This window comes from Amblyomma maculatum, chromosome 4, assembly GCF_055883805.1.
Source record: "Amblyomma maculatum isolate TAMU_Amacu chromosome 4, ASM5588380v1, whole genome shotgun sequence".
In the NCBI taxonomy this organism is placed as follows: Eukaryota; Metazoa; Arthropoda; class Arachnida; order Ixodida; family Ixodidae; genus Amblyomma; species Amblyomma maculatum.
In genome coordinates this window covers 99954636-99973810 of record NC_139347.1, presented here as the reverse complement: position 1 = coordinate 99973810, position 19175 = coordinate 99954636, and the positions used below count along the sequence as shown (strand labels likewise).

The 19175-nt window shown below is 44.7% G+C and overlaps 1 protein-coding gene and 1 non-coding gene across 2 annotated transcripts in view; one reads left to right on the top strand and one right to left on the bottom strand.

The window, feature by feature from the left end:
• LOC146191791 (dual specificity tyrosine-phosphorylation-regulated kinase 4-like) overlaps nt 1-19175 on the bottom strand; it is a 177919-nt gene that overhangs the window by 10013 nt on the left and 148731 nt on the right. The window contains exons 5-7 of the mRNA XM_084602292.1: nt 10034-10170; nt 2995-3135; nt 243-381 (exon numbers count right to left, since the gene is read on the bottom strand). Coding sequence (XP_084458418.1) covers nt 243-381; nt 2995-3135; nt 10034-10170 — 417 coding nt within the window. The remainder of the gene's footprint in view (nt 1-242; nt 382-2994; nt 3136-10033; nt 10171-19175) is intronic.
• Nucleotides 6497-6612, top strand: TRNAL-CAA (transfer RNA leucine (anticodon CAA)). Its single transcript has 2 exons — nt 6497-6534; nt 6567-6612. It is a non-coding gene; the product is annotated as a tRNA-Leu (tRNA).

The window sequence follows — 19175 nt, the reverse complement described above, 5'->3', positions numbered from 1 at the left end:
TTAAAAGTAGGGATCTATGAATATTTGAAACTTCGAATGTAATTTGCTGTTTGATTCGCGCCGCGCTTTCGCTTTTCGAACTGTTCAGACGTCTTTTATCAGCTACTGATTTTAGCCTTCCGAAGTTTCTTGAAACCCCCATAAATGTAAACAAAATAGAAATCCCCATGCGATTGTCTCCCATCTCGGCTTTGCAGAGAACATGACATGGTGGCGCCGTGTCGTGCTGTCAATTAACTTACAGGCTTGAGATCACAGTGGATAATCTTCTCCCGGTGGAGGAGCCGCAGGCATTGAACAAGGGAGTAGGCGAACCTCCTGATGAGATTCAAGCTGAAGCCTTGGTAGTTGTTGTTCTTGATGAGTTCGTACAGGTTCATCCTGTGGACAAAGCAAGCATATACACTGCACGATTACCGCCTCGCGCATTACCCTGCACACGACGGGGCTTTACCATATACATTCTTTATAATTATGGTTATTAGTAGCGCGGTGCTAGTATACACCTAATTTATCGCTGAAGGGGAAAACTGGTTCACAGGAAAGGAAAGGCGCAGTATCTGCCACACTTGTTTTGTGGACACCTGAACCGCGCCATAAGGAAAGGGAGGAAGGTGGGAGTGAAAGCGGTAAGAGAGAAAGGGATAGTGGGAGGGTTCCAAGCCGAAACGGTATACGGCGACGGCTTTTCGATCGAGCGAGCTGTGTACGCCACCGCGTAAAATCACCGCCGAAAGGAAGCATCTTCTTATGATCATTTACAGTGCAACTCTTTGGATGAGTGAGCCCACCAGGCGTCACGCTTTTATGACGTCACGTTTTAGCGCGATACCGTTAAGAGCCCGCTCAGCTGGAAAAGCAGTGTTGTATAGTTGCCTCGCTGTTTCGAGAAAATCCGAACCGTCTTAGGTGGTTCCTGACGTCACACGGAACGGAAATTGATTAAAAATCAGCTAAACCGCTATTATGAGATTCCAACAGCACTAGTTACGACATGGACTGTGCTGAAAAGAAGATTGGGGCAATTATATAGATGGGATCAAACCTGTGATCCTTGATGATGCCACTGAGGCACATCATTTCTACTTGGTTAAAGGGAGGCCTTGTAGGTAAAAATAAAACTAAAGTAGACAGAAACAGCATCCGTAACTGCGTGGTGACGAGCAAAGAAGACCCAAGAGACCGAGGGGACTCAATGACGCTAACGCGTCGTCATACCCTTCAAGGGACTTGGACACTGCCTAAACGTGTGATGGTGTCATGACGTAAATGAAAAGCTCTTGCCTCATACTGTCTGGATCGAGCACACCAACATTCAAGAAATGGGGATTTAGCATTTAAATTTGACATTAAAAATTATGAAACAAAGTGAATGCTCCCATTATCAGTGCAGCCCACCACTTGAATATATCTGTGTAAAATTTTATTAACTTTTTCAAGTACACAATGTTCTTATAAAGATCCTCTCAGGAGCACTCATCAAGGTGAGTTTTACGCTCTCTTAAATGCGCCCTTGATAAAAAAAAAAATGCTTCTTTTCCATTGCCTCATATGCTTTTATGGTGTCTGCTACCATTCTCCAAGGTCATTCATCTGCGCAAGCTTGATGGTACTGCGCATGCGCCATGTTCCATCTGCGCCTCGCCACAGCTACAGTGCACAGCTGCGCCGTATATGAATGAATGAATGAATGAATGAATGAATGAATGAATGAATGAATGAATGAATGAATGAATGCAAACTTTTATTTTCCACCGAAAAGGGGTCCTCCGTTTCCCGCCCCCGGCAAGAAAGCGAGGGGGGGGGGGGGGGGGGGGGAGGTCGGGAGGAGATCCGCAGACTAAGGACTAGTGAAGGTACAGGAATTATTCACGGCCTTAGCCGCCAGGCGGACGGCCTGCTGCTGATATGAGCCTCGCAATCACGCGATGGCATCAGCTGCGCCGTGCGCTCCTCTTGTGTGTCTCCTCTTGTGTTTTTAGTTTAAATCGAGAAGTTTAAACAGCAAGCTTTCGTTCGCACAGAAAGAAAAAAAAAATGGACGCTTAAATCTTAAAACGGTTTCGTTGCATTGTCTGCTCGCGGCGAGCAGACGCGCCTCTACAAACAAAGCGATGCTTGTAGCAAAAGCCGTCATTAGAAAACTAGATTAAACAACGGTGCCCTCGAGCCGAAAAAAAAAAAAAAAACACTTACAAAACTTTATCATGACAATAGAGATTTGCACCCATTACCACTATAAGCACCAATTATATGCAGTGATCGGAAGTCCGCGTCGGTACGAAGTCCACAGTGTGCGAGCAGGAACGGTTTGCCACGTGCGTCGAAGTGCTCGACAAAGAAGCGATCACACACGTTTTGAATATACCGTACGGGACGAGTCGGGTGAGATTATACGTGAAAGAAACAGGGGCATTATTCTGCGAGAGCTGATGGACTTCACCCGCTGAATTCTGGGGATTAACTGGTCAGCTCAGTAGAAAGCTGCGACATATTACTGCGCCAGCTGTTATTATCTGCTTCCACCATTTCGCGACGCCGATGGCATCTACAGCGGATCTGCCTAAGATGGCAGGTGGTAAAGTGGAAAGGGAAAAAGTCCTCCACATTTAAGGGATAGGCGGAAGAGCTCATCTTGTGGTGCACTATATTTCAAACGTTATCGTTGTTACAGCTGTTCTGAAAAAAAAAAAAAAAAAAAAAAATCAAGCGTTATTTTTGCAGTCCAGTCTAGATTACTGTTTTTGAAGAAGACAGCGCGATCCACCGATTCGGGAACTGCATCAGCTGTCATTGTTGGTGCCACTGCTCTCGTCGCATCTTCGTCTTCTTTCTTTTTTTTCGAACGCGCAAACATTAAGCGTTCGCAGCAGTTATTACTGGCTGATAGATACCAACGACTAATAATTAACAAATGAATAAACATTTGGAACTGCTCGGTATTGCTCAAAGGAAACCGAAAGTCTTATTGTTCCACCAAGGAGAGCCACTCACCCCATCAGCTCGAACGTGATGCACAGGTGATTCCTAAAGTAGAAATAGTCGTACATGTGAATGACGTTGTGGTACCCGTCCTTGTCTTTCTTTTTCAAGTGGTCCAGTATCTTCACCTCAATGAGGGCCTGCTGGTGGAACCTGAAACCAAGTTTAAGTGACCTTTGACACCTTCGGTAAATGCAATAAAAGAGGTCAGGTGGTCCACGGTTTAAAATCAAGACAGGAATGACCAGCATACAGCAACGTGTCCCGACTGCCACGTCAGTGAGCTCCAAATTCAAATATTGGTACCGATAATTTTTATTGCATACATAATAACAGTCTCCGCCCATACATCGACCGGTTAAATTTTGGAACTTGTCTATGCATATAGACGACCGTGCTAAATGTTTTTAGCAGAGAATATTGGAACACTATCGGCTAGGAAATGGTTCGACAATAACATGCTCGTAATCGCCTGGTGCCGCACAATCAGATGCATTCACAAAGTTGTGGGTGTGTAATTCAAAAGTGACGCAAGAGGCTTTGCCATATAATCACTAGCACTGCTGCTCTTTGCATCTGATCGGGTGGCCATGCCGAAAGTTACGGAAGATAAGCGATTGAAGAGGGGGCTCAGGGTTGCGAGAGGGCTCACTACACAAACATAAGAAACCCGAACGCCTATACATTACGCGGCGACAACCTCATAATAACGACATATTACGTTACTGTCACGGAATATCTAAATATACATCGTTAAATAATTCAAAATATTTTCGAGCTTTCATAAAACAACTATTTTAGAGTACTGTGAAGCACTGTGGTCGTGCGTTTCTCAACTGTGAAATGATGCGCGAGGCATTGGTAAACATAGATCACTGTGTGAAATTTGCCTGCACTCAGTCAATACTTTATAATAAAATTTGTTTCCAGCACAGTTTCACTGCCGGCAGCCGAACGACGGTTGTGGCGTCACAAGTGAGTATGGGATCACGTGAGACACGCTTTGATCTGCCACGAGTTATTGTAAGTTAAAAAGCGACAAAGCAGTGATTATATTCCGGCTCTTGTATGTCGTAGATGATCTCGTAATTACTGTGACATTGCAATCGTATTTCTTTAAAATGGCACTGAAAGAAAAGATTTAAAAAAAATTCAATTACAAATTATTCAGCGCTCCAAGTTCCACGTGGCGACTCGCGTTTACTGTCACACGTGTAGGGAACACGAAGACCACTGAGCGCCGTGGCATATCGATCGCCATCGCTGGTCTCCGGCGCCCTTGTCTCTCGCGCTGAAGCTTCGGATGGTGGTTATAGTGAATTAGAATATATTCTAGTTCAGACAGGTAACATTGGCATTAACTGCGTTTTGGAGAGGATTAGTACAGCACTAAAGACCATGCTATTTAAAGTGTATTTGCTGAGCGCGATACAAGGCCGTATAATAAAGCCGATCATGACGCGATAACATGCACGCACTGAACTTCCCACTACAAATGACTCGTCGGTATGATGCTGTTTAATTAACGCGCGACGATTTCATTGCGATGCCTCAAATATGAATGTAACAAAATTTGGGCCCGACCATATTGTCAATGCTTTTTTCAGGCGATGTGCCAAACAATTAAATTTGTTACTAATTTTTAAGCTATTCTCAAAATCGATGAAATCTCGCCGTGCATCTAGAACATACAGTTGCCTATTTCTTAAAAGGGGTTCTTCGAAGATTGGAGTACTATCGCGTGATTTCGGTATGGTTTCAGAAAAAGAGAATGCTCGATTCTGCTTTCTGGATTTCAAAAAGAAGTTTAAAAGCAACATTAAAACTTTCTTAAACTGCGTGTAAATGTATTATATAAATGAGAAAGAATTCGACTTCTTTTTTGGATCATATAACGGATTTGCGCTCATCTTAAAATAGAGAACAATATTTTGCAGTTATAAATTGTAGCTCTAGCGCCTATAAGGTCACATTAAGGGTTCCTCAAGGTAGTGCGTTACATCGATTACTATTTTTATGTTAAGACTTGATTGGTGTTATTTCCGCTAATGTGTCCATTCGATTTTACGTGAATGGCTGCCATTTTCCAGGGAATAATGTCCAATGATTATCGTAGCGTGTCAGGAATTCCCTGCAGCAGTCACTGTCTAGGGAGTGTAACTCCATTCGGAAAAAAAAAAAAAAAAAAAAAGCAGCGACTTACCCTTACGTGTTAAAAACTACGAAGGGGACCTAAATCTCCTTACATGTACTGTTTCGATTCTGTAGAGCGTTTTAACCGAGTTAGACTAAGGCGAGCAGTAGTTCGGTTAAAGTCCGGTTTTACATGGTTTTCGCGTAGTTCAGCGTTTGATTTTGGAATTTAATCGTCGAAAACGTTTTTGCAATATATAATGACGTCGTAACCTAAAGTTCCATTGTTAATCACAATAAACTAATTAACAACAATTATCTAGACCTGCAGTTCAGTGCAATTATGCTCGACATAAGCTATCAGCGATATGTGACGATGCTTAAAGTTCAATATTGAATCTGAGTTAATTAAATGCAATTAAGGTATGCAGTACGTTTGTTCAGTACAATTAGGCTTTACTTGATATAACCTATGCGACAACATATGGCTTGATGCTGTAGTGTAAAGTTCAATTTTTGAGCACAACTAAATAAATATTATCTATTAATAACTATAATTAGTGAAGTACACTTATACCCCACACAAGATAGACAACGATATATGGCTTAACGATGTAGCGTAAAGTTCATTTGAGACACAATTAACTAAACCGCAATTAATTGATACCTACAATTAGGATAATTTCCTAGAAATGACCTGTGACTATTATACTCGACATAAGCTGCACAGCCACTGCGGACACATTCAGTACACACATTCTGCAGACACATTCCGTACCATGTACGCATGAGCCAAGTATGGTACGCGTTACAAACGTTTCCCGCAAATATACGTCACCCAAGCTGAAAATAATAACGTCTTGACTTTACTGTTACCCCTTGTCTAACACACATATCAGATACTTTATATATTGACACATATTGCTCGTTCATAATGTGCATAATGAACATAATGAAATTGAAGAATAAGATTTGTGACTAGCACTGAACTGCAATTCAGATCGCCCGCGGTAGCTGTTGCTAAAAGATACCGACAGATGGCGCCACACTACTCATACTTGCAGGGACTCTGATAGTAATAGAGGCAAATCGTGAGCGACGGTGAGCGCAGAGCTTCAGTCGTTTTTTGTTTTTGCTTTTATGGTCAATAAAATTAGAATTATGGTCAAATATCATTTCTGTGGGTGCGATTGCTCTTTTGATGCGGCTTTGGTACGGCGCGGTAAAGGTAGGCCTAATTTAACAACCGTAGCTGATGAGGCGAGCAGTCGCGGAGGAAAAAAAAAGCAAAATGACCGCTCACAAAATGCTTCTATAGGTAAATAAAAACATATAAATGACGCATTCTATTGGCCGCTTGTTACAACGCCTGGGAACAGCTGTCAGGATGGCCGAGTGGTCTAAGGCGCCAGACTCAAGGTTCTGCCTTGCCCTTGTGAAGGGCTCGGGATTTCTGGTCCACGAATGTGGGCGTGGGTTCGAATCCCACTTCTGACACACTTTTTTTAATTTTTTTACATAATTACTTAGGTGTACGTTAGTTTCCCCCGCTTATGCACTCGCGACATTTGTACTGGTCGTTCCAGTTTCTCGTATTGTTTCGTAGCGTCGCGCTGCTGCTATGAAGCTACCCCACACGACCAATCCCGTTCTTTTAGTGAAATAACTAATATTAAATTATTAAGGGAAAATTCTTATATGTCTCATGCCAAGCTAAGCATGTTGCCGGAAGCAGTGATACCGAAAGTCACGTGACAGGACTTCCTAGGACGGGACCTGACGTAAGAAGTCAAAAATTAATCATGGTAATCAGGTATAAATCGGGGTGTAGTATGTCGTAATGAGAATTAATAAAGACTGGATATCCCGCTGGGCCTCGCTCCACATTCGTCTGGGCTCGCTCGCGTAACAGCTGGCATAGCACCGTAATATGCCTCTCGTTTTCAAGCCACCGAGGTGCCGAGCGGTACAACGGCATGCACAACAGGTATTCTTGTGCCCCTGTGGAATATTGTGACCCTTTGGAACATGTGACCATGCGGAACATACCTGTGGCAGGGCCACATTAGATATTCCACGGGGCTACATGTTCGAAAGAGACACAATATTTCACAGGGGCACAAGAATGCAACTTGTGCATATGTTGGAATGTCGTGTAGCGTAATATTGCTCTGACCGGCCACAAGAATATTCTAGAGGGTCACATGTTCCATTGGGCCTGATGATGATCTGTCTTACATGCCGTTGTCCCGCTCGCGGCCTCGGTGGGTGGAAAACGGCTGGCATTACAGTTGCTATGGCAACTATAACATGACAACTGTTAGAATATGTGGCCTTGTGGAATATTCATGTGGTTGCGGTAAGCCGCAACACTGTGAAAGCTATACCAAATTCTACTAAAAATGAAACATTCAATATAGCGGAGGCCTACCAGCTCAAAGGTGTCTTATACCGGTTTCCATTGGGCGAACAGGAGCACATTTAGCTGCACTAAAAGTGCTCTCGCTGTAAAGCCTTCGTCAAAGATTTCGAGCTTTGGAGCCCAATGGTGCTTACTTCTCAGCCTTACGTGTGTGGCGCGTATTGCACATCTCCAGCGTTCCGAATCTCTCGAAGGCAAGATTTTTGAACCCGCCCTCTCTAATTGTTAGAACATCTACTAAAGCTGCAAGGGTCTGACTACGCGGTTTAGGCACCAACTACAATGGGCTCTAAATATGTTTGACAAGGAGCGGCAGAATTCCGCAGCTGTAAGGCCGCGCCTCATTTACAGCCTCGTTAGGTTTTTAATTACGTTGGCTTGGGGCCGCCGTATATCCGTAAATTCGCGGACTTTTCACGGTGTTCCCTGTCAGCCAGTGCAGGCGTACACACACACACAAACGACGCATATACCGATGTCATTATTGGCTTAACGGCGCCGCTCAAGCAAGGGAAGCCCTCCTACAGCACTTTGACGATGATATCCTGCCTGGACCAAGAGAGAAACGCGGATGGCGTGTAACAACGGGCTTTCGTGGACAGATGGTGCGCCCCTACCATAATGGAACGTACGACCTGTGAAGCAGTCAGGCAGTTTCTTCCCTTTCTTTGGCAGCATTCAGGCCGGTAGTCGGTGTTTTGAGCGAAACGCCATATGCATGGCTAGCAGGGGAAATGCCCGTGCACTAATTGGTCGACGCGTTTGTGACATCACGATACCACGTGACATGACCGGGTTGGCAGGAGCTGCCAACACGGGTTAGTTTTACCTCTCAGATAGGCGGGGTGGGGGGGGGGGGGGGGGGCGCATTCGGAATCCAGCTCTTTCAGAATCCTTGGATTCCGAGTCAGATATATGTTGTCCCTTGTCCAAGCAGTCGACCGCGCATTCGCACAGTGTGATATCTCATGACTATTCTAACGCGTGTGCGTGGGATAATAGAGGCAAAGCGAGTAACAAAATGAGTGGAAGCGAAAAAGTATCCACAAGAGAAGCCGGCAAGCACGATTTGCTCGTGTTCTCCCACCCACGGTGCTACCGAAAGTGAGTCTGGCTCCGTCTGGCTCGCGCAACGCAACGTGTACGTCTAAGAGCGCAGCATACTGCTGCATCTATACACAACTATATGTAGGCAATGGGTCGGCTGTGTACAGATGCCTCGACCGAGCGATGCGCAGTGAACCTTAAAGGGACACTGACGACAATTTTTATGTTAGCGAAACCCGATAGTACGATATTTCGTGACATTGCTATCACTTGTCCGGCAGCAAAAGATGCATTTATTGATGATATACTGCGATAAGAAGTTGAGCAGTTTTGCTTTTTTCCGCCTGCTGAATTCAAACAGTTCAACCCAACTACGTAGTTGGATAAAATGACGCCGTCCATGACGTAATACAGACTCCTTGATCGCTGTCCCGCGGCGAGCGGTGTGGCCTAGCAGCAGTCGAAATGCAAGCATGAAAGCTACCGCCGGCCTTTGCGTCGTGCCGTCGTCAACTTTGTGAGCGGCGCGCATGGAGGCTCAACGCAGCGCGCAGTGGTCTAGCGTAAGGTAGACTGCGGTAAAGTCAACGAAAATGCGTTGCACGTGCGTGGCGAAACATGATCTTCCGAAGAGCATTCGCCGTTTCAGTTGTACGTCGAAAACGAAACTATGCGAGCACGCCTGCGCCGAAACATCACCGACACTGTTATTATGTTGGAGACAAAACCTACTACTCGGTTCAAACATGCAGCGTAATTAAAATTTGTCAGCCTTCGAGATCCGTGGCGCGTCACGTGACTCGCTGTTGCGAGCTTCAGCCGTTTCAATTATGGCGGCGATACCTGTGTCTCTATTCTTGCTGTTTTCTACCTATAGAACTTCGTTTTCAGTAAGAGTGGTGTCTTTGTGGTCAGGAACTGGTATTCTATCTATGCAAGCCAACTTTACTTTTCTGTTCAATGTCCCTTTAACGAATAGCGAAAACAGGACTATCACGTTAAACATCAATCACGGAAATTTACTCGAGGCAACCGTCGCGGAGTTTGTTCATGCAGGCACGACACGTCCTTTTTATCGTATATTAAAAAATTCCGATCTGTTTCCAATTGCTTCCCGATATTTATTTATTATTATTATTATTTTTCATTTCTAGTGGTCCGTGAAATCGAGGTACTGCTTAGATAAAATGCCTGTGCGGACGATTTCGCGACGGAGAGATGGTGATCCTCGTCAAACAATATATATGAAGAAATCTAGGCTTCCATGCGGTCGCAGAAGCGTGCATGCACGAACACTGTAAAGTTGAGCCAAACTGGCTGCTTGGAGTTTGCTATTATCCGATGCAATAGGAAGATTTCATATCCGAAGCTACAAAAGACTGCACATTTATTAAGCACATTGCTCTGTTTCCTGCGACGATGGCTACAAGCGTAGGGGCCTGTACTCACCTCTTCTTGTTGCGGATGATCTTGAGCGCGACATGCTCTTTGGTCTTGTGGTCGTAGGCCCTGATGACCTGGCCGAAGGAGCCCTTCCCGATCACCTCCAAGATTTCGTACCGGTAAGCGATGTGGTCGTGCATCACCTGCGTCGCACACGGAGTGGCGCAGCAATGCTTGTTTCACAAACTTTTAACACCTTTTTAGGTGTAAGTAAAAAGGTTTTCTGGCTAAAACTCGAAGCTCTAATAATATTTGCACCTTTCTGGGTGCAAAAAGGTGCAAAAATGTTCACACCTTTTTGGGTGCAAAAAGGGCGCTCGAGTGTTCCCGAGGTAACACCCTAAGTGAAAAACGGCAAGGCACGGCAGGTTGAGGCACGGCTATGGTGGCTAGAAGGGGGAGGTGGCGCCAGCGCCGGCGTATCCGCCGAGAAAGCGCGATCCTCTGGTTCATGCGCTGCCGCGAAGGCCGCGGTGGCGCTGCGGTCAGCTTGGCGATGCAGTCACGCGATCGCGCGCGTGTGCAGGTACGCGCGCGGTGTATGGACGGTGCGGCAGTGTTCCTGCTTGTTCGCGGCTGCCAGCGTGACCTCTCGTTTATGGACAGATGTGTTGCGCTGCTGGCATGTTAATGTGAGGGCCTAACTTCGCCGAACAGATGAACTTCAGCGCAAAAAAAAAAAAAAAAAAAAAATCACAGTATGTCCCTCCCAAGCAAAATTATCAAATTTTATGTTCTTACCAGGCAGCACTTCTATGTTAAGGCCCAGAACTGTAAGTGCAACGCTAAGCAGGGAAGAATGAAAGTGCTGAAACTTAAGAGGGTGCTCTAAGTTGCATATTTATTCAAGGTCGAATGTAATTTTTTTTTTATTTAGCGGGAAGGGATATCCTTGCCTCCCCATTTCTTGATGCCAAGCGATGCATGCAGTGTTGGTAATCAATGTTTAATGTTTTTTTTTTTCTAATTACACAGAAGCATGTGTAAATGTATCTGTTATTTTGAATTACCCTGAATGTTATTATGTGCAGTATATTGCTATTACTACGATATGCAATAAATTTTTGCTATGCTTTGTTTTGCTTGTTTGGATCCCCAATCACATTTTTTAGGAGTAATGCTGATGCTTCATATCCTTGAAACTGAAGGAGGTGGAAAACATCGACCAAAGAACAGCCAACCCTTTTTCTTTCATTTATTACCCCTTTTTAATTTTCTTACATATTATTTTATGCCCTGGGGCAAACAACGTTGTGGGAAAAAAATGCGACCACACGGAGCCGAAACATCCTTCCATCCTCATTCTCTTGAAAGAGTGCGTTGTTGGGCGAGTCGGTCAGACATATCTTCAAGGTATACTGCGCGCACACAAAACAAGGAGGAGAAAGGTACACAACAAGCGCAACACCTGCGCTTGTTGTGTACCTTTCTCGTCCTTGTTTTGTGTGTGCGCAGTATACCTTGAATACTCATTATCTTGGTCTGTCTTCTACTTTCGACATGCACTATCTCGATCCGACGGGACTCATTCAAGACCCTCCAATTCCTGGAACTGAAAGGATAGATACGCCTGTATTCTACGCACCAGAAGTATTGGAGTACCATCCGATCGATTTTAATTGTTTTTCTTTGTTGGGTTTCATGTGCCAAAATTACTCGGGCTATGAGAGACACCGTAGTGGAGGACTCCGGAATTTCGACCACCTGGAGTTCTTTAACGTGTACTCGTACAGCACACGAGCGCCTTGCTTTTCGCCTCCAGTGAAAAGCGGTCGCCGCGGCCGGGATGCGATCCCTCATCCTTGGGCACAACAGTCGAACACCCTAACCACTGCACCACCATGGCTTAAAATTGAATTCTGTCAGCCGTAATCAGGTTCGACTAGAGTTTAATGAGCTAAACCATTACCTGCAACATCACTGAAAGGCCGACGCGTTGCACGCACGGCGGGCATACGTATGTTCAAGTACCGTGGCGTAAGGCGAGCGGCGCGTACCATGCATCGCACTACGGCCAACAGCGCCACCTACACTCGGCTTGAAATGGAGGAGCGGCTTCCTTCCGCCGTTGGCGTCACCTCCCCCTTCTAGCCACCATAGCACGGCGGTTAACAATCAGGGCTTTCCGGTTGGCTACACTGCTATATGTAAAACGGTAGAGGGGCATATAAGAAAATGCAAGAGAAGTCCCGTCTGAAAGACACGGCTGCCGCGCTTTGCGGCCTCAACAGAACACAACATCCACATTTCGATGCCAAACTATATATACTTTGTCTCACAAGATGATTGCAGCACTGCGAAAGGCAGAGCCGCCCCGGTCCAATCAGGATCACGCGCACTACAATAGGCAATTGTGCTCCTACGCACCTCTCGCCCCCCAAATCGGCGGGGGTGACAGTATAGGAGCACTATTCTCGTGCGCAAGGGCGAGAGGCACAGCACAATTGCAAGGGCTACTATGCCTTTCGCACTGCTGCAGATATCCTGTCAGACGAAGTATAATGACATTTGCACAACGAACGATGTTCCACGGTGAAGCAGTGCTGCTCTAATCAAGGGGTGTTAGTCCCGGGATAGCGTTACATATACAAGGGTGTAAAATGGTTTAGTGATATATGCGCAAATGAGCGAGACAGAAGTAACGCAAGGTGGTTAACCAATAGGGTGTTCCAGATGGCTACCTTGCACTGTGTAAAATGGAAGAGGAGCATACAAGAAAAAGTGAAAGCGAGAAGCGCGGTCTGAAAGTGACACTCCACTGAGTGGTGTCCTAAGCCCTGTGAAGGCTACAGCGCGGTGCGGCTTGAACAGAACACAACACCCGCTTTTCCGCGCCAAACACTGCACATTAACCCAGCGAAATATGTTCCACCGTGAACCAGTGCTGCTAAACACATAGAGTGCCTTGGGACACCATAAGACGTTTAATCGCCGCGCTGGTGCAGTGGTTAGGGCGCTCCACAATTGTGCCCAAAGATGCGCGATTGAATCCCGGCCGCGACGGCCGCTTTCCGATGCAGGCGGAAAGAGCAAGGCGCCCGTGTGCTGTGCGTTGCCGGTGGATGGTAAATAACCCCAGGTAGTCGAAATTTTCGAAGCTCTGCACTACGGCGTTTCATAGTCTGAGTCGCTTCTGGGCGTTTACCCCCATAAACTAAACCAAAGCAAATAAAAATTGCGCTCAAGAACTGTTTTATAGGATGTGTTCAATACTTCTGGTTATGAACATCGCACACAGCATGCCGAGGTCGCGAGTTCGTATCACAAAGGCGCCTTTTAGATTTTTTAAATAATACTTCGTATCTAAAATAATTCCCCCACTTTACTTCCATCATAACCAATGTAAGCTCAATAAAAACGTGTCATTCCGTTCGCGGCGTGTCAGTGGCAAGGCTTATTTCCTTCACCTTTAGACGTCCGCCGCGTGGAAGGACATTCGCTGTAATGGCCCTGATCTTTCTTTTTTCGTTTTTTGTTCTCGTCGCTGTCATACAGTCTCTTACTGCACTGTTATGCGCTCTTTGCGCTCCGCTGATGGACATCAACTAAGAGGGCGTCTGTCTTGCTGAGCCAACGACCTCGGGGGGTGCGCGTCGATATTCTCCGAGGCTATTCCGTTCGCTCGTTGCGTGAAGGGATTGAGCGGCGGCGCTGAGATGAGCGAGCGAAATCAGAAATAAGCCGAAATACGAGACATTTCAGGAGCTTTATTCTTTTCCCCGAGCCGCAGCTGTCATCACGGGGAGTGCATTGCGAGCGCGCCCATTTGGGCGTCTCGCTGGCCCTTTGATAGAAAGATGAGCTCATCTTTCGCCATGAAACGACGGAACAAAAAGAGGAAAAAAAGAAGGGGGAGGAGGGGGTGGTGGTGCGTTTTCTGGTCCAGTTCATCTCGAGCGGCGTTCGTTCGATTCATCCTCTTCACATGGTGTTCGTTCGAACGTTCTTAATTCTTCAGCAATTCATTGTGCAAGCTTCCCGAGTGAGCTCCGTCGGTCAGCAGCTCTCAGCGTAATGGTCTTTCTCAACTGCGTGTGTTGCTGAGCCGAACGTGCCGTATTACTATGCAGGGATATGCGATATCTGCGCGATTGATCGGGTAGCAGAGAAGAAGCGTTCTATATATAATATAAAAAAAATCTATCTGAATTTACATCTGCCCACCCACTGCCGATCTTGTGATTTTAAATCGAAGCGGGAGTCGAAGTTGACACAAATAAGAATTTTAAGAAAGAGCAAGGACACGTTCGCCCGTGAGGCACTCGAAGCTTCCTATATCAAAAGGCAGGGTTCGGCTTGGATCAGTGACAAATCGGTGTCTCTCTTTAGTGGCGAAAGTTGTATGCTTAGTTTGATTATATAGGGTAAAAAGTGAAGCACATATGCTGGCCGGCTTTGTGAGGGTGCTTAAAGGCGTTTACATCGCCAAGTTTTAGGTGCAGCAAATTCCCGCTGTTACTTATTTAGCAGAAGTAAAACCAGCTAGAGTTTAGCGCCCGTCCTGTTCTTGTCTACATGTGCGCTCATCTCTCTCTCTCTCTCTTTTAGCGCTGTTGAACATTGCCTTTATTGGTTTTACTTGACCAGTGGAGGATCTCGAACACGCGGGCCTGTGATTCAGTCCGTTGGCTAAAAAAATTACAGCCTTTATTCCGAAAGCACGCGCACATTAGCTTCATGAGTCAGCTTTACCACCGGATTCTTTTCGTAACCAAAATAAACTATATAGGTAGTACGCGTGCTCTCTGGGAATGAAAAGAGGCACTAGCTGGCCCCCTTAACCCGAGAACTTCAGACGGAAATAAGCTGCCTTCAAGAGGAAGGCGCCCGACAACACTCCCTCTATTTCATCTCCAAGTCGACGTTTTCGTCTTTTGTTGATAAGTGACTCTGGTACTGATCCACCGTTGCACATTTTTAGTACCTCTCTGCAAGTCATCTTGAAGTGGCGGCCGTCCAGTGTTCAGAGAACGTATTGAATGAATTTTATTTACTTTATTCTGCTTTAAATTTCTGCTAGTGTTTTTATTTTTTCTATTCTTTTTTTTTTTTTATCTTCCGGCTCTTTTCCCGCCAGATATTCAATATTCTAAGCGAGACTCGTATAGTTAGTATGAGTTTGAGGCCTCCGGTATAGTAGTGTGTCAACTTCCGATTCTCGCCCTCAGGCTCGTCTGCAATCGCGACGCGAAAGAAACACTAAATGGAACCTAAAACGGAGCATCGGAAACAATGCATTTCATCGCGCTCTTTTCCTCTGCACAAATATTGCAGGATTTTCGTGCATGCGAACAACGAAAAGTAGGAAGACAGCGGATATGTAGGTATAGAATCCCTGAGGCATCGAAGCTATTCTCTCAACCGGCGTCACAGTGTGACGTCATGAACCACGTGATGGACAAATAATAGAGAGATTTCCGCAAGAAAAGTTGACCAACATCAGCTTCTATGAAAACTTGACAGCAATGAACAGGCGATTGCTGTGACTGGCGAAGATAAGGGCAAAGGAATATGACTACAAATTCGTGTGGACTTCTGAGGGTAAAGTGTTTGTAAGAAAACAAGCAAAAGCAAGTGCTATCAGGATTGCAACCGAAAATGACCTGAGCAAAATTCTTTAGGTTAGTGACGACGGCTATTTCGATTTCAAGAAATCAAGATGGCGTACCACACGACTACTTCGTTCAATGATCTGGTGAAAAGTAACAAGTGTTTTCGTGAAAAGGGGCTTTCTTTTTTTCATTTAAATACACAAAGTCTGAGGAACAAACAAGATGACGTTAGTACATACCTCTCACAACTACAGTGTTCCTTTGATTTCTTGGCTTTTTCAGAAACATGGTTCTCAAGTGTCACTGATGTTACGAATTTTTCCGGGTACAGTCACGTTTCTGTTTATCGTGTGCAAAAACGGGGTGGAGGTGTGTCCCTATTTATCCGCGACTGTTTTCACTATGATACCATAGACGACTTTACCTGCATGTGTGACGACCTTGAAACTGTTGCCATCATGTGCAAAAACATTGCCATCGTATGCGTCTACCGACCGCCCCAGGGCACGCTGTCAATTTTTTTAAACTACATTGAATCACTCATGGATTTTGTCAATTCCTGGAAGAGGCATGTAGTGATCATAGGGGACTTTAATATCGATCTTAACTCTAATAACCCTGCTAAAGTTCAACTTCTTGAAATTATGCTTCAAAATGGTTGTGAGAACGTCATTGAACAGCCTACGAGAGTCACATCGAATACAAGTACTCTGATCGACTTATGTTTTACAGATTTTTCTAAGTCTGCTAGTTGCTCCGGTGTACTTTGTTCAGGACTGAGCGATCATCTACCAATTTTTGTAGCATTACCGATCGCCACACGTACACAATGCACAAATAATACTATCCGTATCATCAATGACGGCGGAAAAAAGACCTTTCATTCACTTGTTGATAACTTGAACTGGGCGAACGTATATAAGGAACCCGATCCATCTGTATCCTACGATATTTTTATGTCCGAATTACAAATTTGTTACGATGCTGCATTCCCTCTCACAACAATTGTTCGGCACAAGAAAGCAAGGAAAGAATGGATTACGAATGACCTTTTTAAGCGCATAAAACACAAGGATAAGCTGTTCGAACAGTTTCTGCGGACGCGTGATATTGCAAAGCTGCAAGAATTCAAGCGGTTCAGAAACAAACTTAGCTCTGACTTAAAGAAAGCCAAGTGTAGATTCTATCAACATAAGTTCGAAAAGTGCGCAGATAACCCCCGAAAAACATGGAAACAATTCAATGAACTAAACGCCACGCACGTTTCTGGTATACCATTTGAATTAGTTATAAATGGAGCCACTTATTCGGAGCAAAACTTAGTTAACCTTATCAATGATCATCTAGCTAACGCAGGTGCTGGAAACTTTTCATCTCTTTCATTGCCTCACAGCAGTCTGGAGAGATATATAGGGCAGGCGCTGCTTGAAAGTGCATTTTTAACGCCCACTTCTGAGGATGTGATAAACCTTATAATAAACTCGTTCGATAACCGATCGGCAGCTGGCCACGACGACATTAAAGCCGCACCTATAAAAGAAACTGCCCACTTAATCTCAAAACCACTCGCTTACATCTGCAACCGCATACTCGCTTCGGGAATCTTTCCTGAGAAAATGAAGATAGCTCGTGTCGTCGTCATTCACAAGGGAGGAAAATACAGTGACCTGAACAACTATAGGCCGATCTCAGTTTTGCCTCTTTTTTCGAAAGTGATTGAACGTGTCATACACAAACGCCTCAACAACTTTTTTGTTGCAAAAAACATCATATCAACAAAGCAGTACGGGTTCCAGAAAGGAAGATCAACTGAAATGGCTCTCGTACAAATAAAAAATAAAATAATTAAAAATATTGAGGATAAGCTGTACACCGTTGGAATATTTCTAGATTTTCGCAAAGCCTTCGATTCCATCAAACATCATATTTTGCTAAGAAAACTGGAAATATGTGGAATTAGGGGCATAGCACTTCAACTCATGCGCAGTTACCTTGAGTCGCGTTTTCAGTTCGTATGCCTACATGGCTACAAATCAAACCCAAGGACTGTAAAATATGGTGTACCGCAAGGATCTATATTAGGCCCCTTTGCTCTTCTTGATCTATATAAACGATATAGTTAACATTCCTCAAACTGATGACATAGTATTATATGCAGACGATACGAATGTATTCTTCTCTGGAACAAATCTTAATGAACTTGAAAACACTGCTAACACGTGGCTATTAAATCTTAGTGTATGGCTAAACTTAAATAGTCTTGAACTCAACGAGAAAAAAACTAAATTTATGCTTTTCTGTGCAAAAAACAAACCAATAGATTACGATTTTAAGCTTCGCTACGGCTCTTGCTACCTTGAACGTGTCAGCTCCCATTCCTTTCTAGGAGTTAAATTCCATCACAACCTAGGCTGGAGCGACCACATAGACCACACCCGTGTCAAGATAGCGAGAGCTATTGGTATGCTTTCCCGGCTTCGAGATCTTATACCTTGCTCGCTGAAAAGACAGTTGTATTTCTCTCTTATCCATTCTCGCATCAGTTATTGTCTTCTTATCTGGGGTACTTGTAACAAAACTGACTTAGAAAAAATATCAGCCCTCCAGTCGCGTGCAGCTCGGTTACTTTTACCTGCAGGAAACAACACAAATAGTTGCTCGGCAAATACACAGTCTCGAATGATCCCTGTGAAAATCATGTATGAACTCAAAATATGTGTGTTTATTTATAACGAAATAAAAACAAATTACATTAATTTTTTTAACACGTACCTAAACAGATCTACTGGTTACAGCTTGCGTCAAACTTCTGTTGTGGTAAATAGGCCTCGTACTAACTACGGAACACAATCAATTGAGCATCAGATCATGTTGATGTGTAATTCTCATCCGTTTGTAATAGATGCAGCTAAAAATAGTTCCACGCACAGGGGTTTTAAACGCATCTGTTCGTCTTTCTTTTTGTCTAACGTTGTGTCCTAACAAAATGCTTACTTCTGGTTCCGTTTGATGTAACCCTGCTGGGGGGGGGGGGGGGGGGGGGGGGTTCTGTGGTGCGGTGGCCTCATAGATTGTTCATAGTAGGATGTCGTGCGGTCTGTGTGGCATATCGTGCGGTCTGTATGATATGCCATACAATTCGTATGATATGCCGTGCGGATGGGGTGGTGTGTCGTGCAGATTGTGCGGTGTTCTGTGGTGGATGGTCTGTGGGGTTGATGGAATGCTGTATCGGTTCGAACAACCCTAATGTATTGCATTACTGTACCATTTTTGTATATGATTTAGTGTGTATTATTATTTTATTATCTGTATATATTTACAAGAACTGTTTATGATGCGTCTGTTTTGTAAGCGATGGCAAAGACAGCCTTTTGTTGTTGTACAATGCAATACCGCTCCTGCTGCTGTACCCAGGCGAGGACAAGACCCAGTCAGGAGGTTTAGCACCTCCTTTTGTCTTGCCTCGTGGGCAATACCTGTATGTTGCCCGAAGGAGAAATAAACAAAAAAAAAAAATAGCTTGCCGGTGACGTACTGCCGTAGGCGTATATCGGTTTACCATACCCCTCCCACGCAGACGCAGTGGCCGCGAT